This window comes from Choristoneura fumiferana, chromosome 17 (assembly GCF_025370935.1).
Source record: "Choristoneura fumiferana chromosome 17, NRCan_CFum_1, whole genome shotgun sequence".
Lineage (NCBI taxonomy): Eukaryota > Metazoa > Arthropoda > Insecta > Lepidoptera > Tortricidae > Choristoneura > Choristoneura fumiferana.
In genome coordinates, this window is record NC_133488.1 from 15196861 (window position 1) to 15223069 (window position 26209).

The following is a 26209-nucleotide window of genomic DNA, read 5'->3' on the forward strand; positions in this document are numbered from 1 at the left end:
CTAACCCCTTATTCATAAAACTTAACAAGCCTATGTTAACTAACAAATGCTTTGTCCCTTTCTAACAAATACAAATGTCGAAGTGACAGATAAGGACAAACGAATTTTAGCGGCATTTTAACTAAAATAGGTTTGATTGTCGTTTATGAATAAGGGGGTATATGTATATCTATATTTTCATAATAATATTAAGACATGGCAAAATCAGGAGTTGTCAAATACCGAATTTCAAGTCTTTATAACTTTGTTATTTGTAAAGGAAGCTTAAAAATTGTTTTTCTATTCGATAACAGGCATTGTGTAGTTTTAATTTATAAAACATATACAAAATAATTTATTGAATCAGGCGTTACTTTGCGGAGGTCCATATCAATGAACTAAAAGAATTTCCTCACTCAAGCTGAGCTCTGCTGCTGAGCGCTGAAGATGAGCTCTGGTTGAGTTCGAAACGCGTCAGTGTAGTGTGGTGGTGGTGATAGATGGGTTTATGTGATTTGTGTGTGTTCTTACAGTGTGGAGGTGGAGGAACTGCATGAACACGCATATTTTGCATAAGCTTAGCTATCGTAAGGTCGCGGGTGAGCAAGGAAATTCTTTTAGTTCATTTATATACAAAATAGTCAAATACCGTATTATACAAATGCCGAAATTGTACTGAAAGTGTTTGGCCGTACATTGACCGTAAATTAAGGACATAGTTGTTATAAATCGAAATAGGGCAAGTATAATTCGAGCATAATTTAGTAATGGTTACAATAAAGCTAAAATAGTTAAATCTAAATATATTAAAATATCTATCTTAAAAATTAAAATTGTTTACAAACTAGGAGTAGTTTTAAAATAGGAAGTTTCTACAACTCCAATTAACCTACTTATCAGCACGTTCTTATTCTGTGCTATCAGTATAATTCTGTTGCAGCTTGTTATGATGTCAGCTGAGAATGAGAAGGCGATAATAAATGCTACTTGAGGGTGAGCATTTAACTTACTAACGTTCCTAGCATATATGGTCAACTCAATCTTTTGAAAAATATGCACAACTAATTCTCGGCTATACAACATCAAGGAGGTCTAAATCATGGTCTACATGGCTGCGAGCTCCTTCTTCACTATTTGATTGTACTCTTGGGTGGCTTCAATCAAGTCGCGGTCACCCAAGGACGGGTCTGGTTCTCCTATGCTGTGACGAGGACTTCCCTCTTCCGCCTGCCGCATCTTCAGACGGATCTCACGCATACGAGCCTCGAGAATCTTCTCTCGTTTTCCTTCCCTCTCCAAGATCTATACATAAAAATAAGACTACAGAAAGGACCACCAAGTTAAGGAGCGGTGCTTAAAAAACGGTGACGGTACGGAATCGCAGTGACGCATCGTACCTATGCGCACCGTTTTTATTGCATGCACTCCACACCGCTGCTTAAAATACGCAAACGTTGCGAAATCGCAGTGACGTGCCGTAAACGTCAGGACTTTACCGCATGCTCTCCACCAAAAGTCGAGACGTTTACGGCACGTCACTGCGATTCCGTACCGTCACCGTTTTAAGCATAAGAGTTTAACTTATTGCACAATAACGATAAAGTCACTTGATTGTAGATCATCCAAACCACTGAGATTAAGTCAGTGATCTAATCAGTTATGGTGAAGATGGTCACACTCATAAGCATCCCATACCTATGAGCGACTGCTTAAGACTAAAGGGAGCTTTATGTGATGTACTTAATTAAATATTATATATGTATACCTAACGGTCAACAGACTTTTTGAGTGAAATACGACGAACAAGTGCTACTGCACTGCATCTACCATTTCAAAAGCCTATACTGTGAACTGTGAACGAACTTTTTGGACATATAAATAGACCGTAAAATGCCCGTCATGTCGTTGTCCGAAATGACAGACATTTTTGTGACTCATTAACATGATCGAAGAAAGTACCCAATAGTTAATTGATTGACTGAATCAGGCGTTACTTTGCGGAGGTCCATATTAATGAACTGAAACAATTACTTTGCTCACTCGCGACCTTATGATAGCTACGTTTATGCAAGAAATTAAGGTTAATAATAATAATAATATTTTTTGCGGGTAGTTTGTTTGAGAAAAATAAAGTGGGTGCTTGGGGAGTTAAAGAGACAAATTAAAACGTTTGTTTTGGTTTGTTAGTCGCATAGATGAGAGTGGTTAGTCTAATATCTGGTAGCATTGTTAACGGTTGTGTTGCTCTGCAGATGAGCTTTGGTTAAGTTCGAAACGCGTCAGTGTAGTGAGGTGATAGATGATTTTGTGTGTATTCTTACAATGTGGAGGTGTAGGACAGTTCCTACACCTCCACATTGTAAGAATTGTGTATTAGGTAATGCAGTCATTAACACACATTTCTTGCATAAACGTAGCTGTCATAAAGTCGCGGGTGAGCAAAGTAATTGTTTTAGTTCATTTACCCAATAGTTGACTACTCCTTACGGAGCTTTGTTGCAAATGTCTTCATAGCTGTCTACAACTAATTAAAAAACTATAACGTCACTACTTAAAAAAAAACTCGTACCTCAAAATAGATAATTTTCTGAGTGAACTTTATGGTCATTATATCAAGGTTCAATTTTGTTGACATATTGATTAAACACGAGATTTTTTTTAAGTTGTGACGATTACTCGCGACCTCGACCCGCGTTTATCGCTATCCCGTGGGAACTATGCAATTCTCCGGGACAAAAACTATTATTATCTTCTGCAAGATAAAATAACTGACCGCTAGCATGAGCCCCTTGTCTTTTTCTCCAGACTGGGACATAGATTGAGACACCTCCGCCATATAAATATTTCCCTTGCTGCTTCCAAGAGCAACTAAGGAGCCCTATAAACAAACTAGAGTTTAGACATCCTTATTTCTAAAGCAGCTATCATTGGAAAAGATAAGCAAAATACTTTTTCATCTCTCCTGTTCGGAAAGTTTAATTCTCATGGGTATATAGCCGGGTGGAAAATTGAGTTTTCATCTCTAGGGTGGAAAGTAACCTTTTTTTTTAATTTTTCAATTAGCCACGGAGTCGGAGATTAATCTGTCATCTCCCAGGATGACATTTAATGATGTATTATCAAAGGAATTTGGGCACAAGTTTGTGCCTCTGGGAGAGGACAGGTTATATTGAGTTACGTCAATGACACTTTTTTTTCACGTTACGGCATGGCCATCTAGATGCACGTCGTAACCAAGGAGGTAACGCCAAACATCCGTTTGAAATAAGAAATTTGATCTTTATTACGTCACGAACATATTCCATCTCTTTCTTTAGTTAGGTTAAGAAAGAGATGGAAGTCATTCGTAAAGTGTGAAAGAAAGAGATGCAATATATAAATAAGTAATAAAGGTCAAACTTCTTCGTTCGGCGATCAACCTCAAGTTTTGTATATAAGCTCATTGGTCGTGACCAAATCGATTTTTTTTATAGCCGGCCGCGGCAAGTGGCCAGTCGAAAAGGTACCGTTGGAGGTTGGATATAAGTAAATTCAATTTATTATAATTCTATTTTTTTTGTAGTATCTATTTTACTTTCCTCACAGTCGAAATGAAAAGTAGAGTGTCTAACTCGGGTGAAATTTATCCATTTCCCCTCGAACTATTGGCGCCCTCACTTCGTCCGAGCGCCAGAAATATCTCGGGTGAAATGGGTCACTTTCCACCCTTGGTTATCAATCTACTAAAGGCATTCACTGCCACCGACGCATATATGCGTTTCCGGAACTTCGCCCAGTGCCGCTGTCATAATTATTCATAAATTTTGAACGCGTATGTGCGTCGGTGGCACCTGTGGAAGTCAGGTGGCAGTGAATGTTTTAATAAAGCCCCTCCATAAGATGTAGGTTAGGTAGGTTTCTGTGTGACGCGTTTTCACATGCACGTTGAATTTTAGAATAAGTTTTATTATACTTACACATTTTTTACAAAGGCGTCTAGAACCTATGCATAAGTGACAATCGTATTCTGATCTGATGCCTTCCTATAGGTACTTACGAGTATAACTTGAATTAAAAAATCTTTTAGCGGCGACCTCAAGGTAGGTAACGGCCGGCATCGTGTCATAGGTAATAATTAATAACATTGCAAAAACCCAAGAATAATCAGTTTAAAAGTTCTGGCAAGTGCTAAGGCAAATGTTAAGTTAACTTAATTCAAAAAGAAAGATTATTTGGACTCTGGAAATGTTACCGGCTCTATAAAAACTAATAAAGGTATACTTATTGCTACTTTTTCACCTGTTCATGATACTTAAGTTTCAGCAGCGGATCGTAGCACACTTGCATCGTCAGTACGGGAACGTGCTGACGCCGTAGTAAGTCCCACGCTGAGACTACGCCATTCCAGGAAGTCGATAACAGGAGAGAACATCTGATAATAGCAACAATTTACTTACTACCATACACTAGCTCAGTTACTTATGCAATTTAAAATAGCAACTGTCCGACATTAAAACAATCTTGCCACTTGCACTTCATAGGTATGGTGACCTCAGATTTAAAAGCTTAAAGTTATTCGGAGACGATCGATCGAACGAGTGATTTGGATTGTTGTATTGTAGGTAATTAGTTGAGTCAGCAATTTGATCATTCGCAATGTTTGTTGTAAACAGCAAAATCTATACTCTTGACTTGATCATCTCCGAAACCCATAAAATAGAATCAAGCTACCTTGTGGGGCTCCAGTTAGCGTCAGTGACTTTATGCCGTTGCCATGGCGACCACAAGATGGGAGAGTCGCGACAGTCTTCACTCCATACCTGCAGCCTCCAATCGCCTACTGACAAGAAGTTCTTCAAGAAGTATGGATTGCGCTCCACTCTCCACACTGGGCCAAGTTGCACCGTGTCGTACTGCAAATACACAGGCCTAACTAAGAACTTGCTTTCTCGAGACTCATTAAGCAAACCTGTAGTTCAATGTAGTTATAAGTACTTACAGAAGCGGGTAACCTTTCTAGAGCAGTTTTTCCTTTTCGGTTACCACTGCAGATTTTTCCATTCTCAGTTCCGACCATATAGCGTGTCGGGATGGTACTTTCGTACTCCATCGCGGTAATACCAAAAGATTTTGGCATACTCGGCACATCGAATGAATATTTGACCACATCTATAATCATTTCCTCGGTCGTTTCAGACATATTACGGATATCCCACCATTTGCAGACGCCATCTGGTCCGCCAGAGAAGAACTCCATTCCTGATTTGGAAGCAATGAAGAGTACACTACGCACAAGATCGCGGTGTGCGATGTGCGGCGGACACACCTGGACTGGAGTTGAGCCATGGCGTAAGTCCCATATTGCTACTTGACCATTCATCAAGCCGCCAGTCAGCATAGTATGGTCCCGTGGGTTATACTGTAGGTCTAGCACTGGGCATGGTGGATCTATTGTAATCTCTGGTTCATTCGAGTTTTCAACATCCCATACGTAGGCTAAGATGGAAGCGCGTGGAATACGGTTATAATCTACGTTCACGTAGGTCACGGCGAATCGATGGCCCCCGTCAGGCTCCCAGCATATAGAAGAAATGGGTCGACCTTCCTTCGGGTCTCGATAGACGTTGACGGTACGCATGCTGTTTCGCTCCAACGGAGGCATGGAGCTTAGTTCTGAATAGTATATTTGGTACATGTCAATGGCATTATTCTGAAACACGTAGTGTTCCATTTCCTGCGTACAGAGTTATTTAAAGATTCCCACTGAAGGATAAGATACAAAATACTTAGATAGGCAAATAGTGTGGTAACAAAACTCACTGAAGCTGTAGCAAAAACGCAGTGGACATAAGGGTCATCCTTTTCGATTTTGCGGCGGTAACGCTGCGTAGCTTCAGGGTCTACGACGTTGACATCCTTAGGCCAACCACCCTCAGCGTGGTTAGCTCCCGTTGTCGTGTATTCAGCACTGTAGGTAGAGGTATTTAATAAGTGTAACGAAAGCTCTGTGTTTGTTAAATTTATTATTTTACTTAATTCCCAATCCCTGTTAACGCATTCACTGCCACCTGACTTCCACAGGTGCTACCGACGCACATGTGCGTTCCAGATGTATGAATAACTAGCTTTTGCCCGCGGCTTTGCCCGCGTGAAATTCGGTTATGTTATCGCGCACTGTTCCCTCGGGAACTGTGCATTTTTCTGGGATAAAAAGTAGCCTATGTCACTCTCTGGCCGATAAACTCTCTCGATGTCCAAAAATCACGTCAATCCGTAGCTCCGTTTCGACGCGAAAGAAGGACAAACATACATACAAACACACACACACACACACACACGCACACACACACACACACACACACACACACACACACACACACACACACACTTTCGCATTTATAATATTAGTATGGATTATGACAGCGGCACAGGGTGAAGTTCCGAAAACGCATATATGCGTCGGTGGCAGTGATTGTGTTAAGGCTGGATTTAGGTACACAGAGGAGACGTCAAACACCACTGGTGGCCTAGTAGTTTTGACCTACGGTCTCTGAAGCAGGGTATCGTGGTTTCAAACCCGGGCTCGTATCTCTGAGCTTTAGAAATCCATTTGCGAAATTACATTCAAAATTTACCACGAGCTTTACGGTGAAGGAAAATATCGTGAGGACTTTGTGTGTGCTCAAATCGCACTGACCTCGCGTTGGAATTACGGCCTAAGCCCTCTCATTCTAAGAGGAGGCCTGTGCCTAGAAGTGGGGCGTATATTGGCTGGGATGATGACGAATTTTTAGCTTACCAAAAAATAAAAATCATTTCTTGGTCTCGGTAGATGTGTAAAGTGCATAATGTCGACAAATTACAGTGGATAATAAATAACAGGTAGGTAGGTAATAACCGTATGGTGTTGATGGTATTGTGAAAGAAGGTTGGCGTGTGCTGAGTAAGCTGATGCACCGGGTTCCGCAGTATATAACTCTTGTATTCCAAGGGATTTGGCGCGATAGAATCGCACATCTCAGGACCGTGCTCGCAAAACATAGGCTGTCGGCCGAAGTCGCAACGTCGCTTGTTGTACACATATTCAGTTGCCATTGTGAAACTAAAGTATCTACTTATGAGTTATTCTATAACTAATAATATTATAGTTGAAAATATAACTTAGTAAACTTCTCATTAAATTGTGAAATGTTTGTTCTAAATTTAAATATGAAGTTTAGAAAGTTTAAAAGAAACTTCACAATTTGTTTCTGGTAAGTAGTTTTAATTCTACACTATTTATGTCCCTACTTAATTCAAACTTTTTGGTCTATAGTCCTACAAAGTTTCATGTCCTTACTAATATTACTTAGATGCTATTATTATAAATTATAATAGGTAGGGAATATTACTGCAATGTTTTGCCGTCAGAACGCAACGAGTTTGTTTGTTTATAAAACTTTAGAATTAAACGGTTCACTTCACGATTATAAGTCAGTTTTGTTTGTTCCTCTTTCACTCCTCAACGACTGAACTGAATGCTACTTATAAAATTTTACATACTTTTCATACCCTTTGAGCGTTTTCACATTATCCGATCCGATATCGGTATCGGACGACGATACGAAATCTGGGCAATAAATTGTATGAAATACAGTTGTGGTCATATAATTAAGAACGATTTTTTATAGAGAAGATTTTTTCAAACTGACAAGTGTTACTAACTGTATGTATATTTTTGTACTTCTCTCGGTATCGTAAAACTTTTCCTTACTAGCGGTAAATTCATTTATACATATAATTGGCTAAAAAATAAATAGATAAACTTTATATATTACATCTAAACCTAGTATTACTACTTACTGGCTGGTCATATAATTAAGAACGCTGAATAGTTTATTTTTTATTCAAATTTAAATAGAGAACGGACCGCCGCTTTGTGGTTTTAGGTTATTATTTGAATAATTTTGGCGCCATTTAGTGCCGTAAAAGTCTTAAAGGCGATTGCTTCATATAAAAACAACGAGGAAAAATAAAAGTTGTGATAAATCTACAAGAAAAGTAATACTAAAACTTCGCGACAAGAATTGGTCGTATAAACACATAGCCGATCATCTGCAATGTTCAAGAACTATGGTTTTCCACGCCATAAAGCATTTTGCTACGTATCAAACTACTTCAAAATTAAATGTTCCGTGTGTACCTAGACAAAGAAAGTCATCTCGTCGAGATGATCGAAATATCGTTCGTTTGGCAAAACAAAATTCTTTTAAAGGGTCTAATGAGTTGAGAAAAGAATATTTTGGCGAAAACAACCCTTCAGCAATCTCGGCACGCAGTATTCGAATGCGTATGGTGGAAGAAAAGTTGCACGGAAGGATAGCAAGGAAGGTGCCTATGTTGAAACGGTGTCATAGGCAAGCCCGGATTGCATTTGCAAGAAGATATGAAAACTGGACAGTCAGACAGTGGAAAAACGTTCTTTTTTCTGACGAGACAAAAATAAATAGGGTATGTTCTGATGGCAAACGATATGTAAAACGGCCTCCAAATAAAGCATCCGACCCAAAGTACACAAAAGTAACTTTAAAGCATGGCGGGGGAAATGTAAAAATTTGGGGATGTTTTTCTGGACATGGTGTTGGACCTGTTAGGCTGATAGAAGGAAACATGGATCAATTTCAATACAAAAACATACTGGAAGAAACAATGTTACCATATGCTGAAGGCGTGCTTACGGTTATTTGGACATTCCAGCACGACAATGGTCCCAAGCATACTGCACGTACAGTTAAGGAATCCCTCACATCGCAATCAGTTTCTGTCTTAGATTGGCCAGCCAACAGCCCCGATCTTAGAGCAATAGAGCATCTTTGGTGCGAAGTCAAGAAAAAAGTTTCAAATCGACAGTGTGGCAATTTAAGAGAACTGTATGACGTATTCTTAGAAGAATGGAACTCTATCTCTCTTGCGAAATGTCAAAAATTGATAGATTCAATGCCTCGCCGGTGTAAGGCAGTAATAAAAAGCCGTGGACATGCTACTAACTATTAATTTTAGTTAAAATGTATAACATTGCTTTTTTTTTCTGTACAAACTTCACGTTAGTGTGATTTAGTTAATCTAAGTTTCAAATAAAAAAACTTTCGAACCGTTCAATAAATCGTTCTTAATTATTTGTCCAGCTTCATTACTATTTGAATTTGTTACTAAAGAGAATAAAAACAAAATTTGAGTAAAATGACAGTAATTTTATTCTTTATTCTAAATCCCGTTTGCTCTATTCATGTGGCTATTTCATAACGTAACTAGTTACTTCTAAGAAGGACCCACGACTACACATGACATGATTTAGTTAAAAATAATCTGGAACTTCAAATCGTTCTTAATTACGTGGCCACCACTGTATGTATCTGTCTTTCCTTTTAGCTGATATGTTGGTGGCACCATCGGAGGCTCGTGGGCTGTCGGACGATAATGTTTGTATGTGTGCTATGCGTGTATCTATATATTGTCTCTGTGTGCGCAGAGCTTCGTCAAAGTCTAAGAACTACACTACACTACACTACATTTTCTTATACTATGGCTTCGTCACGCTTCGTGGCAGCACAGAATATATAATAGTAAGTACTAACGGTGGCAGTCATTTTGAGCCGGCCGTATCGGAAAGATTTTGACGGAAATATGATGGAAATATGTGAAAACAGCACATGGTGTCGGCTATTGGTTGTCGTCCATCGTCGTCCGATACCGATATCGGATCGGATAATGTGAAAACGATCTTTGTGTATTGCATTTTCAAAGGCATCGTAAGAGCGTTTTAAGATTATCCGACCGTGATCCGATCCGATATTGGTATGTATGAAATATGTGCCTGTCTTTCAGATTACTTATCCGATTCGATTTCGGATCATATTTCATATATTTTACTTGCCCCGATATCGTTTCGGCGTCCGATACCAGTATCGGATCGGATAATCTGAACACGCTCTATAATGAGTAGAGTCCAACAAAGCATAAGTACTTCTAAGCCCTTGATAACCCTAAAAATCAGTCCAATGATTTTGCAGATGTCTGTCTATCACCTGTTTTTAACGCCATTTATGAAAATGGATGTTATGGCATTGACACCAATTTCTTTGCCGTTTCTAGAGGTGTCAGTGTCAGCTGTCTGTCACAATGACACTTGACAGTAAACTGAAACGAATTGTCTTAACATAACCTTACAAATATAAAATAAGGAGCTAAAATTGAAATAAAAGAACTAACAAACATAATTATGTACGTACAAAATGTTTTTGCGGTACATTACTCCTGTTCATATGAATCCCCTTTATCTCAGCCTATTGATTATGTGGTTAGTTCATTACAAAGTTATGTATCTTAGAACAATTAATAATTTACATTCGCCGCAATTATAAGAGTATAGTGATAAACAGCACCATAAAATGTATCAGTAATTTATGTTAGTTGTGCTTTCGGTGGCGTAGGAACATCTCTTTGAATAAAATAACCTTTGGACTTTAACTGTACCAACATTAGAATATGTACTGTAGACCTTTCGGTCTATCTATTGGGGCGCTGTTGGTTTCATTACTTGTTTCCTTTATCATAGTGATGGTTGATAAAAATCAGGTAGGTGTAATTACTAGAACTATTTATCTTTAAATAAAATGTATGTGTAAAATATGTTTATTTTTACAGATGTTAAAATGGCGAATAATGGTCTGCTGTTTGTTTCGAACGCAGCAAAGGCTCACAATTATTGTTTAAAGGCGTCAAAGTTCGTTCAGAAGGTGTTGTACATTAAAATTAATGAGAATTCACCTAACACATTTCCTATTATTAGTAGCCAGATATCAAATATTTATTCCAGGGTGAGTACTATTTATTATACTTTTAAAATTTGGACAGTGGCCTCCCCTTTTTTTTTTGCTACTCTGCTCTGTCAATAGCATGCTCCTGCCACTATATTTGATATGCATCCAGAGTTGTTCTTCCAGATGACAGTATAATTAACCTTGGAATAATTTACTGAATAAAAAATAGCAAAATTATAAATATCATGGGATAATTTACAGTTCAATACCCCTGGTGTTGCAGATGTTTATGGGCGGTGGTGATCTCTTACCATCAGGAGACCCACTTGCTCGCTTGCCATCCAGTAGAACAAAAAAAAAAAAAAAAGTTATCAAGTTAGTCCCACACTTTAGCTTGTACTTGTACTTGTCAGTGTATCCATACACCTTTGAAACTTTAAGTACCTACTACATTAAAAAGTTATCTTATGAAACTAAATGCTATAGTGAAACATTCATTTATTGATTCAAATGTTGCTTTACAAAGAATAATTTTAAAACATTTGTTCATAGATCTGACTTGAAAACCATAACTAAAGAATCATGCTACTGCAAAAAACAAGACAAACATTGAACATCCATTTAATAGAGATTATGATAAAAGTTTTAAAGTCTGTAAAGTTAGCTAGTTTTTGTTGACCAACCCCCCCCCCCTTTGATTAGTGTTAACTGACGGTTAAATGTGATGCCATCTCTATTTGTTCTGTTCAAATAGACGGAGACGGCATCACATTTAACCATCAGTTAACACTAATCAATGGATGGTGAAACAGCCCCTAAAGCTTAAGAAATATAAGCTTTAATCTTTTCATTTAAGGGTGTAACTATTTATATAGGTCCACAATATGTAAGATATTATATTACATACACAATTATGTCTTGTATCTGGTGGCAATTCTCTTAATACTGATTAATTGCAATTCTCTTGCATTGCCGTAGATTGGTAAGATATTAAATCTATGTAAACAAGAAAACAAGAAACTGTTCATTCTGATATTCCTTATGGCAGAGTTAAATGCTATTATTGTTTGTTTGCTACCTGATGCTGATGACATTTATTTGTTTTGTTGACAGACATCAAATCTTGATGTAAGATTGATAATCAGGCCCGATGAACCAGTAAAAAAAATTAAAACGAATCACCCTATAGACCTTGTGCTTTATGACAATGAGCTAGCATCAGACATAGACAGGCTGAAGCAATCTGTGGAGTCTGTTAAAAGTGGCTACCAGTTACAAAGTATTGGTAAGTAAGCAGCAGTCATTATTTTTGTAATAGAGAGACAGAGAGGTACAATAACATACAAATATCTTCAGACCGAGTTGTAATTTCCCAGTATTGTGATTTTGTATCTCAATAAGTTACAAGTTTGCATTTGAACCACATATACAAGGTGTTTATTAAATAACTGAAAACCAGAAAGTAGTTTGCTCAGAATCAAGAGTTGAATCGATTACACTATGTTTTAAATCAGGTTGTGTTTGTGTTTTAAACCCCTTTTTTATTGTGCCCAGTCTAAAAGTTACAACTGCAACAGGTACCAATTAAATATTTTAGCGAGGTTGCACACTTTTTCGATAATTTAATACTGACCGTTTTGCTGGCAATGTATGATTTTCTTCTAAAAACATCAAAGCGCAACTGACAAATACATATTATGAGTATAGAGTTAGAAATGAAGTAGAATTACTGACTTAGCAAAATACACGAGTATCTTTTAAAATAATGAAGATATTCAAAAATAAATGAATTCAACAAACTAAAAATGAAAAAAATATTTTGGGGTGTCTGAGGTTTTCGGTTATTTAATTAACACCTTGTATAGTACGTTTGACAGTCATTTTTACAGTTGATTTATACTTTATAAAGTGTCTAAGGACTTGGTTGTGTCAGTTAGTTTGATTTGACATTATTCATGTCATGTTGTAAAACAATGCAAATAGCAAATAAAAGATTTTTTTTTTTCAGAACAAGATATTTCCTTAGAAAATATACCACAAGAACCTGTAAAGAAATACGGTTATGTGGCTCTCGGAGGTACTTTCGACCGCCTCCACAACGGCCACAAAATACTACTGACGCAGGCAGCTCTGCGCTCTTCCAAGCATGTCACGGTGGGAGTCACGGATGTCAATATGATTAAGTGTAAGAATTGTGTGTTCTTGCAACCTTAAGAAATTAATTTCATATAGGCTTGACAGGTACTGCCTTTTCACACAATTATTGTTTGCCAAATGTTTCATTTGCCAATGGGGAATGGATGAAAATTTTAGAAACGCTTGAAACTTTTGTTATCGATAGGAATAACCTTTCTAATTAACAGAAAAAAATATCAGATTTTGAAGTAGCATCCTTTAATTTAAAATAATGAAAGAGTTTATTTTATCGCCAAATTATACGACAGTCCGGTCAGTTACGTATGGGTTGTTCCATAGTCCAGAATCAAAAACATCAAAAAATAATTTATGTGTCTTTGACTCGATCGTTTTGACAGGTGACACTCTTTACCGGGCCGAATAATACTGACATGGAAATACCGACCCTGTTTTTCATGTACACGCCCATAGAAAACTGACATGAGCTTCTATGGGTGTGTAGATGAAAAACAGGGTCGGTATTATCCGAGCCGGTAAAGAAAGAGTGTCACCTGTCAAAACGATCGAGTCAAAGACACAAATCAAATTCTTTTTTTTTATGTTTTTTATTCTGCAGGGCAGAATAAAGGGTTCAGAGTACTACGAAACTCGAAATTAGTGTCGTCCGGTCCCTCTGACACTTATACTATTTAATACGAGAGCGAGAGGGGCCGCACGACACGAACTTCGAGTTTCGAGTTTCGTAGTAGCCCTGCTGGATTGTGGAACAACCAGTAACCGACAGGACTGTCGTAATTTGGCGGCAAAGAAATGACGTAAAAGGCTTGAATATAATTTTTTTCATCAAAATCTCTAGACTAGTCACTTTTTCATGCATTTTCAACTTTTTTACTGTCAACCTCTACGTGATTCGTTTTTCTTCACACATTCTATTTTTTACCCGACTTCAAGCAGAGAAATTGTTTTTTAACCTTTTTTTTTTTACAGCCAAGAAGTTGTGGGAACTAATAGAGCCTGTTGAAAAGAGAATAAAAGCAGTTAAAGACTTTCTTACGGATATCAATCCAGACCTTGAATACATTGTTCTACCTATTCAAGACTTATATGGGCCAACCAAAGATGATCCTAGGTTTGAGGTAATTAATAATTTGTTGACCTGAAGTTTTGCTTCAAATGCGAAACTTTTATACTTTTCTGGGATAAATGCGTACATGGATTGTTAAAAACACATTCCGTCGGCCTAAATCGCATACCTCGTAACTCCATTTTTTTTGAAAATTATGTTTTGACACTTTTAGATAGTACTATTCTGAACGCATCTAACGGCAAAACTCTTAAATACCAAGAGTAAACCGTTTAAGTTTAAAAAGCAAAATAGAAAACCTCGCAACTCCCGACCGCCATTTTTGTAAAAGATATACCACGTATCTCCCCCCGCCACTCCCTTCAGTACCTACAGTTTGCGATGGCGGTGTGACTGCACGTCAGTTTTGCGTAAAGATTTAAGAAGAAAACGGGTGCAGACTAACAGGTGTGTAATAAGGTTCTGCAATATAAACTGATTGTGTATTCTTGATAGATATTTATCATATATAAACACATTAGACTATTGAAAATGTAGTTTGTTTGCGTGCCGTGGACATACGAGGTTTGCTTCGCGTGTATCTTTACGCGTGAAGATAAGTTACGTGGTTTTCTACGCAAATTATTTAATCTAGTACGTAGTTGTGATTGTTCGAATAGGCATTTGTTTTGTTTGTTATTATAATTTATGTATTTTAATTTATGTACCTACCTACTAGCCTGTTACCCCCGACTCCGTCCACGTAGCATTTAGTTTTCACTATCCGCTGGAACTATGAAATGTTCCGGGATAAAAACTATCCTATGTCCTTCCCCGAGACTCAAACTATCTGTATACCGAATTTCATCTAAATCGGTTCAGCGGTTTAGACGTCATGAAGCGAAGTAACAAACAAACAGACTTACAAACTTTCGCATTTAAATTATTATAGTGGGATGTAATCGAACTCGTCCCAGCTGCTTTACTTAAGGTTTTTTACTTATCACATTGTTTTGTTCTGTAGGCGGATACTAAAATGAATCAACAAAGGGAAGTAAGACTGCAGAAAATATTTTTTCAAAAATAGGAAAAAACGTATGCATGTTACAATTTAGATGTAAATCAATACGATGGATCTTTAATTTTAGTTCAGGAAGAGCACTATTTAATTGATCTCAACGAGAGATTTGTTTTAGAGCGCAGAACCCTACACCACCTTGTATCTCACTAACTACTATTACTACTACTACTACCAGGGCGCTGTGACCCAAAGTGAGTCTTGGCCTCCAACACCAGATTACGCCACGGTTTGCGGTATTGAGTCAGCTCTTGCAAGTATTCGACCCTGAGGTCCAAAAGGTCTTTCAGGACCTCGTCCCTCCAGCGGTACCTGAGACGACCAACCGGCCTCTCGGTCATCCCAAGTGCGCTCTCTTCACGGCTCGACCCTCTCCCAACCTTTCTACGTGCTCGAGCCACCGGAGTCGGGACGCCTTGATCTGACCAGGTCCTCAAATCCCCTATTACCTCACCAACTGTGCAACATGAAATTTGTGTGTCACGAAATCCACTTATCACGTCATAAACCAGCAGTTCTCAGAGCTTTCCTGAACAAGAAAAATGTCAACAGCCTTACAGCATGAACATTGTGTCGCCCGCTAGTTTGCATCAAATTAATTCAGCCAAAAATAATCATGCTTCATTATCTTCACCTGGGCCAAACCTATGTACTTAATCATGTAAATTATTACCTTGTTCAGATCAAAAGATTACCTCTATTTTTTATAGCAAAACTCTTAACTCCCGATTTGCTTTATAAAATTTTCAAGAAAAACTCTTAACTCCAAAATTTCCAGGTTCAGGTGATTTAAAAAAAAATAGGTCTTAACAATCTGACGGCTAAATTTAACTTAACATTATGTAAAAAAAAACTTAGCAAGTCTTCATGCAAAATTTTTGGTAGTGAAGTTTTTTGTGTCTCCTGTAAAATTTGGTCAGATTGAGTTACGAGGTTTGCGATTTAGGCCGACGATTCCCTTCCCTTCGACATCTAAATGTAAAGTAATATTATAAAAATAAAAGATTTGATTTTGTTTCTTTTTGTTTGGCACACTTGGAGAAAACTAAAACATACGCTTTTATCTATATTGAATTACATCCATAACTTAAGCACTACTTAAAATGTATTTCTCTTCTTACCCAGATGATAGTAGTCAGCGAAGAGACTCGCCGCGGCGCGGATAAGATTAACGAGAAGCGGCAGCAATCTGGTCTGCCACTCCTGGACACTTATGTTATCGGCTTGGCTGCGGACAACAGGCAGACAAATGAGGAAGAGGAGAAAGTCAGCTCCAGTAACCACAGGATGCGGCTGTTGGGCACTGTGCTTAGGCCACCTGTGGTAAGTTAACCTTTCATATGCTTCGGCCCAGATCAATACAGTACAATGAGTCTTTATTGTACTATACACCACAAACAGTAAGTAATACAGAGAACAGGTGTGTATTAAATTATGTTGACCCGGATAACTCACGTCTTAAATCGAGTTTAGCTCGCTTAAGTTTAGCTTTAATCGAGTTTCGAGTTTATAATTTAATATAAGTGAGTCTCATGGTAGTTTTATGTTCAAAACAGGTGTGTAGAGAGAAAATTTATTTGAATCAAAATGGCTGGTATGCAGGTTTTTTTTTTAATTCCGCGCGTTCTAAAGATAAATAAGATAATAAGGTACCTACCCACGGAGGGTGTCTGGTCAGACGAAATACTAGATGGCGTTAGTATCTTGAGGTCTGTTTTGTTACAATCTTGCTTGCGATTGGCTCAATTAGTTATTTGAAAAAATATATGGTGCCGTTGTTAGGTAAAAAAAATCTAGATTACCTAGGTATATATTAGATATCGTCGCTACTTTGAAAAAACTCGTACCGCAAAATCGATGATTGTTTGAGTGAACTTAATGTACATTATTTTAAGGTTCAATTTTGATGACTTATTGATTTCAGATACGTGATTTTTTTCAAAGCAGCCACGATATTAGGTTTATCAATCACAGTTTTTTTTATTTACAGGAAAATCCCAATATTCCTGCTTGGCCGTACATAATCGGATTAGCTGGTGGCATTGCCAGTGGTAAAAGCAATATTGCAGAGAAACTGAGGTACTTATCACATTTTCTTCCTTTTCTACTATTTAACGATGGAGACATGGAGTTTAATTAGTTGGCCGGATAGTAGCACACAGAACACGTTTAGTGTCACAAGTTTCTGAATGAAGGCTTTCACAGAGGCGAAATATCGCTAGATGGCGTAAGAATCGTGAGGTCCGTTTGTCGTTTGCTTGCGATTGGCTCGGCATTTAGTTATTTAACCAATCACCAGCAAACGTCAAACGGACCTCACGATACTAACGCCATCTAGCGATATTTCGCCTCTGTGAAAACTCTCGTTGTTACTGATAGTATAACATAATCCTATGAACGATGGTACATATGATAATAGTACATTACTGCCGAGACCTGGAAAGTTGGAAATTGCTGGAGGTAGTTTCCAAGTTGGGCATCACGAGGCTTGTAAAGATACGAGTCGGGCGACTCATATGTCAATCGAGAATATCCACTACTCGCCATGCTATAGACGACCGTATAGTCCAGTGGTTAGAGAATCTGACTACAAAGCTTGAGGTCCCTTCGATCCCTGGTCCTCAAAAATACAAATGTTTGTTTTCGAGTATTTGATGTTTAATATGTATTTAAGTATGTACATACTTATCTATTTAAGTATGTTTATCCGTTGCCTAGCACCACCTATAGCTTTGCTAACTTTGTCCCGTGATATTTTTTTACTAATTCTAAACGTTTCGCCTCGCCACTTAAAGCATCATTTCATCAGTAACTGTGTTCGCAGCTTGTACTTTGCACGTCAAACACTACATATCAAGCTATTGTTCCAGAGCAAAAGGCGCAGCAATAGTGAACTGTGACTTCATAGCTCATGACTTGTACAAGCCAGGGCTGCCGCTCAACCACACGTTGGCTGAAACCTTTGGAAAGAACATCATCCAGGAAAATGGCGAGGTCGACCGGAAAACACTGGGGCAAATAGTCTTTAGTGACAAGGTGAGAATGTTTTTTGCTTGTTTAACTTGATCTATTAACCCTTTTCCAGGCATAGTGCATATAGCGACTACATAAATGTGTACAAATATTCGACCTTACTAAATTCACAATATGATACAAATCACTTGAAGTTGTTAAAAAAATTATGCGTTTTTAAATTAATCCCTCAAAGGTAAATAAATAAAGTAAAGGTATCTAAATTCGCGGGGCCTGGAAAAGGGTTAAATTACGTAATAAAATAGTGCAATGACTTGCCGCCCCATCCATATTACCATTAGGGTAGAGTACCCTTGGGTCGGCCCCATGGCGTTTTACAAGCTTTTATTTAATTTCATGTGTGTGTCTACGTATTTTATGTAATTATATCCTGGAAATTTGCAAATAATTTTTCGACCCCTTCCTGGTATTCTGATTGAGCTGAATATTGTTAAGTAAGTATACTTGTGTAAATCCGGCAACAGTACAATAATCTGGCAGTAAAGTTCTGGTGATCAGACTCAAACTATTTCCATACCAAATTTCATCTAAATTAGGTCAGCAGTTTGAGCGTGAAGAGGTTACAGATAGACATAGTTACTTTCGCATTTCTTTACTACTTAATTGAATTGAATTTTATGAACATTTTTTCAATTAAATTTATAAAAAATATATGTACAGTTGTGGTCATATAATTAAGAACGACTTTTTATAGAGAAGATTTTTTCAAACTGACAAGTGTTACTAACTGTATGTATATTTTTGTACTTCTCTCGGTATCGTAAAACTTTTCCTTACTAGCGGTAAATTCATTTATACATATAATTGGCTAAAAAATAAATAGATAAACTTTATATATTACATCTAAACCTAGTATTACTACTTACTGGCTGGTCATATAATTAAGAACGCTGAATAGTTTATTTTTTATTCAAATTTAAATAGAGAACGGACCGCCGCTTTGTGGTTTTAAGTAATTATTTGAATAATTTTGGCGCCATTTAGTGCCGTAAAAGTCTTAAAGGCGATTGCTTCATATAAAAACAACGGGGGAAAATAAAAGTTGTGATAAATCTACAAGAAAAGTAATACTAAAACTTCGCGACAAGAATTGGTCGTATAAACACATAGCCGATCATCTGCAATGTTCAAAAACTATGGTTTTCCACGCCATAAAGCATTTTGCTACGTATCAAACTACTTCAAATGTTCCGCGTGTACCTAGACAAAGAAAGTCATCTCGTCGAGATGATCGAAATATCGTTCGTTTGGCAAAACAAAATTCTTTTAAAGGGTCTAATGAGTTGAGAAAAGAATATTTTGGCGAAAACAACCCTTCAGAAATCTCGGCACGCAGTATTCGAATGCGTATGGTGGAAGAAAAGTTGCACGGAAGGATAGCAAGGAAGGTGCCTATGTTGAAACGGTGTCATAGGCAAGCCCGGATTGCATTTGCAAGAAGATATGAAAACTGGACAGTCAGACAGTGGAAAAACGTTCTTTTTTCTGACGAGACAAAAATAAATAGGGTATGTTCTGATGGCAAACGATATGTAAAACGGCCTCCAAATAAAGCATCCGACCCAAAGTACACAAAAGTAACTTTAAAGCATGGCGGGGAAATGTAAAAATTTGGGGATGTTTTTCTGGACATGGTGTTGGACCTGTTAGGCTGATAGAAGGAAACATGGATCAATTTCAATACAAAAACATACTGGAAGAAACAATGTTACCATATGCTGAAGGCGTGCTTCCGGTTATTTGGACATTCCAGCACGACAATGATCCCAAGCATACTTACCGTTAAGGAATTCCTCACATCGCAATCAGTTTCTGTCTTAGATTGGCCAGCCAACAGCCCCGATCTTAGAGCAATAGAGCATCTTTGGTGCGAAGTCAAGAAAAAAGTTTCAAATCGACAGTGTGGCAATTTAAGAGAACTGTATGACGTGTTCTTAGAAGAATGGAACTCTATCTCTCTTGCGAAATGTCAAAAATTGATAAGATTCAATGCCTGGCCGGTGTAAGGCAGTAATAAAAAGCCGTGGACATGCTACTAACTATTAATTTTAGTTAAAATGTATTACATTGCTTTTTTTTTTCTGTACAAACTTCACGTTAGTGTGATTTAGTTAATCTAAGTTTCAAATAAAAAAACTTTCGAACCGTTCAATAAATCGTTCTTAATTATTTGTCCAGCTTCATTACTATTTGAATTTGTTACTAAAGAGAATAAAAACAAAATTTGAAAAAAAAATGACAGTAATTTTATTCTTTATTCTAAATCCCGTTTGCTCTATTCATGTGGCTATTTCATAACGTAACTAGTTACTTCTAAGAAGGACCCACGACTACACATGACATTATTTAGTTAAAAATAATCTGGAACTTCAAATCGTTCTTAATTACGTGGCCACCACTGTAGCTCCATCGATACTATCGATGATTCCGCTAATGTCGAGGTTGAAAAAGACCCTATCGGTTGGCGAACATTATTTAAAGGATCAATTTTGTTCACGTATTAATTTGAGATACGAGATTTTTTCAAAGTACCTAATGACGATTTATAATATTAGGGGGCGTTCAAGTAATAGTAACGCAATTTTTAAAGATTTTTAACCTGCAATAGATACCTATTCGTATCTAACTACTCATATAAAAAAAGTTAGCAGTTTCCAATCTTGCTAATGGAATTTTGATTATGTATAGTTGTCGGATTGACTTATCAAGTAAGCAAAAAAAACTCGAGTTATAATTCTTTAGCAAAGACCTTATTTTATTACAGAATAAATTACAACAACTCAACGATCTCCTATGGCCAGCAGTGATAGAAGAGGCCCAGAGGCGGGCTCAGGCTCTTGGTCGAGAGGGATACAGGGTGGTCGTAATGGAGGCCGCGGTGATGGTACGAGCCAAGTGGTACACCCAGTGTCACCAGCTGTGGTCAGTCATCATACCGCCGGAAGAGGTAAGATGACAGTCCATCTCAGGGGCAGGATATAAAGTAGTATACCTGACAGAATGAGTACGAGGCAACTATGTATATTTCCCCGGTTAAAAAAGTTAACTATAAAGTGTCTGAAAAGTCATTTCGTCGACGATACTGCAACGCTGCGTAACCAACAATGGCATGTTTTTCAGGAGTGCGTTAAAATTAAAATATCTAAATTTTTATACCAAATTCAAAAATTCAAAATTCAAATTAACTTTATTTGTCAGAATACAGTAAAAAATACATTGGTCTTATCATAATTATATAACTGTTGTCCTTGTATTCAGCTTGTAGCCAGCCGCGAAATGTCAAATTTGCTGTTTTTATAGGTTTCGCGGCATTAGTCATTGTTGTTTTCGGATAGCTTGGGTAAGGAGACATTTGGTTTTTTCCATTCCACGCCATGAATGTTTCAGGCCAATATTTTATAAAAATTATACTTACTTGAATCTCGAAAGTTCAAAAAATAACAATATCTCCAATAATAAACACAAATCACTTAAAAATATATTATTTTGTTATAAAACTAATAAAATAAATTTTAATCTCGTCAACTTTCATCGCGTAAAACGGAACTCAATTACAATAGAACTTGACTTTGCTTATCGACCGAACCGATTCCACAATCTTGTCAAATCGTCTGTTAATTAGTACGAGAGCGAAGCGAAGAGCCTTGAATGCGTCTTTGTTTCGTATTGCTTGATGTTTTGAACTGTTTTGTTATTTTTCTTACCGTTATTATTTTTGATATAGTGCAAAAAAAGACCAAATGGTTTGTAAGATCCCGATAGACAAGCAAAAACACTTGCTACGCAAACTAGTTAAAATGTAAACTATCACTAATAAAATCGATTAGGTACACACCCTTAGCATTTTTAATCGAAAATCGTAAAAAATCGATTCTTATTTACTTTGTCACAACCCTTTCATTGCTTAATGACATGTGTCACCGTACCCAAGTTATTTGTAAAGGATTATAGTTACGCGGCATTGCAGTATCATCGACGATTTGTCATAAATGATAGTGCAAGTCTCCATAGACCTATATACCTTTATTTTCTCTAAGCGGGTCTCCCTGAATCTATAGACGCGGAATCGGTTTTAGCCGATCAAAGAACGCTTTATGGCCACGCATTGCATAATTCCGCGTATTTGACGAATTTCCAACCTTAAAAAATTTACAATTACCAAAGGGCCTTGATTTAATTGCTCAAAAAATTAGTGAATGTACAGTTAAAAATAATGTTATATGTATCTATCCTCGTAAGTTCTCGAGTACTTCACAAAGTACAAATCAATTGTAAGAATAACTGCCGAATGTTGGATGTACTTAGTAAAATTAAATGAAATATGAACTTTAAATTTATGTGAGTAATTTCCAAAGTCACAAAACTTAGAATTCTCGGCTCGGTCTTGTAGAACTATGCATGTTAAAAAAGTCAGGACTTACGAGGCTATAGAGCCGCACACTAGCCCCACCTGATACCAATCCTCAACAATATGGGACATTCTGGATGTAAAACTGGACAAAGAGGTCCATCCATAGGAAAGAGATTAACAGATCTTGATATTTCTGTCACTAGGCCTAAACGTGCAAAATATATTCATTACAGGCCATCAAAAGATTGCAACAGCGCAACGGGCTCACCGAAGAAGAAGCGAGACAACGCATAGAATCCCAACCGTCAAATTTGGAACAAATCGAACTAGCCAACATTGTTTTCAGTCCGTATTGGAGCTACGAATTTACGCAAATTCAAATTGACCGCGCTTGGCAACACCTGGAAGAGCTCCTTGATAGAAGAAAGTAGTTGACTATTGCCACAGTGGCACAGTCTGGTAATACAAGAGAAAAAGCGAACGAAATAGAAAGTCAAACTATACAAAACTGTTGGTATTTAAGGTATAGGTATTTAAGGGCGCGCTGCGAGCTTTTACGCATTTAATGCATTCATTTAATCCCTTACCGTATAACTAGTAATTATACAGTAAGGGAAGTAATTATACAGGAAGGGTAAAGCTTTACAGCCTTATTCATAAAAAATCCTTAATTGAGGTTTGATCGGTCTGTTACTTAGCAGACTGATTAAGCTTGTTAGACGGTTGTCAAGAAGTATGATTCATAAACGCTTGCTAGCAGTCTGCTAGTTGTTGAGCTGCTGATAGACGGATTAGACGCGTTATGTAGGCCACCTTGACAAATCAAAGACAAAAAAATGGCCTAATCGATAATTAAAAAAAAAATTGACAGCAGTGACAGCAAATTACCAGAAAAAAATAAATAAAAAGCGAGATGTTTGTTTTCCCGCCATTTGCGATCCGCATGTTTATGTTGTGGAAAAAGCCATAATTATGTTAATCATCCTTATTTTTTTTTTCATATTAATTGTTAAGTTATTGTTGCTAATTTAGAGGATTTTTAAATACAAATTCCTGAAAATAACTTTTCCTGTTTTTTTTTTAATCTGCGTAGCCCTGCCTTCACTATAAATATCTTCGGTACCTATGGTTTTTTGCTCTAATCAAAGTCAGCTGTTCAAACTTGTGGCGGCCATTTTGTGACTTAGCAGAGAGATAAAGGAGGGTCTACGGTCCTCTAACTTTAGCAGAGCCTTGATCGACTGATTAGCGCTAACAGACGTTTATGAATCATGTTTTTTAGCATCGGGCCTTCAAAGAGCCTTCAAGGAGGCTCTAACTTTTTATGAATAAGGCTGTTAGTTTTGAAACTCATATTGTAAGATATTTGATTGAGGATTCACTCTATGAATCGTACACTGTAGAAACACAATTACTTATAGTTTGTTCGATAGAAAAAAAAACAAAGTCTTCTCTAAAAAACTAAATAAACATTAGTGCAGCGTAAATATTGCACGGCAGGTCATGAGTTTTTAATAGTACATTGTGTCTTAGGGGCGGTAAATAAGGAATTACGAACGAGAGTCTATTAGAAGCCCGAAGTCGAAGACTGAGGGCTTTAATGAGTCGATATTCGTAATTCTAGTACCGCCCGTGCGACATACAATGTTTTTTATCACATTTGCGAGTATTTTTTTTATTTCTAAAAGAAAAAATATAATTGTTCCAAATATTGGCGATGCCTTGGGCTGCGCTCTTGGCAGCGCTGCCCTCCCCCTCCCGCAGCATGCGCCGCAACGTGCGTGTGCATGTGGTCCTGCAGCAGCGCGCAAGACGCAGCACCATCAGTACGGGCACGGACTCATTTACCGACCACGGGCTTCATAACAAGAAAAATAGTACGCGCAATAACTCGTTTACCGACCACGGGCTTCATGACAAGCACATTAAGGTCGAGGGTTTTATTTGGGGAGTTGCAAGCAAGGTAGCCTGCATGTTACGACCCTGTTTACGAGCAAGTGTGATGAAAAATATCTTTTAGTTCATTGATATGGACCACCGCAAAGTTACGCCTGATTCAATAAATTACATGTTTTCTATCGCGCATACACGTTAATTTTTTAAAATATGTATTTGATTAAGTAATATGAAGAAAATACGTAAAAACGCGCGCGTTCTGATGAATCTATCTTGAGCCTCCATCCTCCTTCACCCCCCTCCCCCATGTCCACATAGCCCATTAAGCTATTTTCGTCAATAATTTGACAGTTACTGTGTTACCAGCATTCTCTTTTTATTGTCAGACTGCTTTCAGCTCTCTTGCCAAAGTTGCTTTAGAGTTCAACGACATATACAGGCTTTTAATCATTTTATCAACATCATGCGTGGTGGAGGTACCTGTAAGTAAACAAAATAGGACTAGTTTTTATTATAAAATTTTAGTGGTTGAGTATTTAACGGTGTACTTGTTATAGCATCTTTATTAAAATTTGAAGCAATGCAATGCGTGGTGCAGATATGTTTATGTATTTGGCATAATATGAAAAAAAAATAACATAAGCTAAGAATCTTGTCATAATACCCTGGTAGGGTATACAATACAATAGTTTTTCATATCTAAACTAGACCCTGACCGTTCTCCTTTTGTTTTAGAGTGATTTAAATTTTGCAAATATTGGAAATGTTTTATCACATTACAAAATCGCAACTTGAAGCAATATTTTTTTTCATAATGAGTGAGTATGTTTGTTACTTCTTCACGCTGAAACGGCTGGATGGATTTAGATGAAATTTGGCAAAAAGTTAGTTTATAACCTGGATTAAAACATAGGATACTTTTTATCCCGATTTTCCCACGGGATAGGGATAAAATCTGTAAATAACAACCGCTGGGCTTAGAGTCATGAAATTTGGCATGGGTGTTTTAATTTAACGTCAATGAAAATCACCATGTAATTTTAGGGAATTCACATGAGAATTTAATAAAATCCCGGAATTTCAATTCAACTGCTGTATGTAATGATTTACGCGTGCGAAGCCGCGGGTAAACGCTAGTTTTACATAATAATTAGAATTAATATTGTGTTAAAGTGCGAAGTACTTGGTGACGCTAAGTAGGAGCTCCGTCGACTTGATCTCACAGTCGTTTACCTACTTTAAATGATAATGTTCTCATCTTTTTAATTTCACTCATACCCGCAAAAACACCCAAGTCCCCTTATTACAAAGTAAATGGTTACCTATTTCTTACTTTATATTTATTAAATTTTATGCTTTTGATAGTTATCTAAATGTATATTACTTATAAGTTTTAAATATTATTCCATGTAACTATTATATCTACTATTTGCTTATCATGTCAACTGATCATTATGTTTCGAGAAAATTATGCAGTTTGTTATAATGTATTTATTTATAAACTGGTTGAATACGTACTAATGTACCTATGTAGATTGAAATTATGAATTTCGTTAAATGCAAACGGAAAAAACCTCGAACTGTTTGCAAATCACTCACTACACACATGTTAAAATGTTATACAGTGGTTCTATCTATACCGTAAAATACGAAATTATTTATTTTGTTTGAATTTTATTATTGCTTCAATGTAAACAAATAAATTAGGTAAGCATATTTAGTGTAGGTAGCCACTACATTACAATAAGATTATGTACCTATGTGATGTAATTTGTAATCAATTACGATATGAAAATTGAATAAATTATGTTTCTATGATATTGTGTCATTAACATAATAACTTAATAACCCATAAACGACGCATCATCGCACAGTGCTGACAAAATTATTATGTC

General features: G+C 37.1%; 2 protein-coding genes across 3 annotated transcripts; one reads left to right on the forward strand and one right to left on the reverse strand.

Annotated features, from left to right (window-relative positions):
* Positions 1–7148, reverse strand: LOC141436750 (dynein axonemal intermediate chain 2-like). Its single transcript, XM_074099784.1, has 7 exons — positions 6857–7148; positions 5779–5926; positions 4958–5692; positions 4690–4871; positions 4258–4390; positions 2753–2857; positions 1–1281 (listed from the first exon to the last, which is right to left on the reverse strand). The coding sequence occupies exons 1-7, from the start codon at positions 7051–7053 to the stop codon at positions 1084–1086; spliced, it is 1698 nt and encodes a 565-aa protein (XP_073955885.1). The 5' UTR covers positions 7054–7148; the 3' UTR covers positions 1–1083.
* A 2950-nt stretch (positions 7149–10098) lies between these two features.
* On the forward strand, positions 10099–26132 carry Ppat-Dpck (Bifunctional Phosphopantetheine adenylyltransferase - Dephospho-CoA kinase). 2 transcript variants are annotated; one of them, XM_074099744.1, is made up of 10 exons: positions 10099–10294; positions 10642–10814; positions 11871–12042; positions 12766–12942; positions 13881–14029; positions 16160–16357; positions 17025–17113; positions 17905–18070; positions 20832–21014; positions 22652–26132. In XM_074099744.1, the coding sequence occupies exons 2-10, from the start codon at positions 10650–10652 to the stop codon at positions 22847–22849; spliced, it is 1497 nt and encodes a 498-aa protein (XP_073955845.1). In that variant the 5' UTR covers positions 10099–10294; positions 10642–10649; the 3' UTR covers positions 22850–26132. The 2 variants fall into 2 exon arrangements, with proteins under 2 accessions (XP_073955845.1, XP_073955843.1); XM_074099742.1 differs by having other exon boundaries at positions 10100–10218.
* The last annotated feature ends 77 nt before the right edge of the window (positions 26133–26209 follow it).

Coding starts and splice junctions, on each gene's coding strand:
- LOC141436750 (XM_074099784.1), bottom strand. CDS start 7,053: ATGGCAACTGAATATGTGTACAACAAGCGACGTTGCGACTTCGGCCGA. Junction 5,927..6,856: donor AATACCATCAACACCATACG/GTTATTACCTAC, acceptor CTCTACCTACAG/TGCTGAATACACGACAACGG. Junction 1,282..2,752: donor ACAAGGGGCTCATGCTAGCG/GTCAGTTATTTT, acceptor TTTTATGTATAG/ATCTTGGAGAGGGAAGGAAA.
- Ppat-Dpck (XM_074099744.1), top strand. CDS start 10,650: ATGGCGAATAATGGTCTGCTGTTTGTTTCGAACGCAGCAAAGGCTCAC. Junction 10,815..11,870: donor TATCAAATATTTATTCCAGG/GTGAGTACTATT, acceptor TTTTGTTGACAG/ACATCAAATCTTGATGTAAG. Junction 17,114..17,904: donor AATATTGCAGAGAAACTGAG/GTACTTATCACA, acceptor CTATTGTTCCAG/AGCAAAAGGCGCAGCAATAG.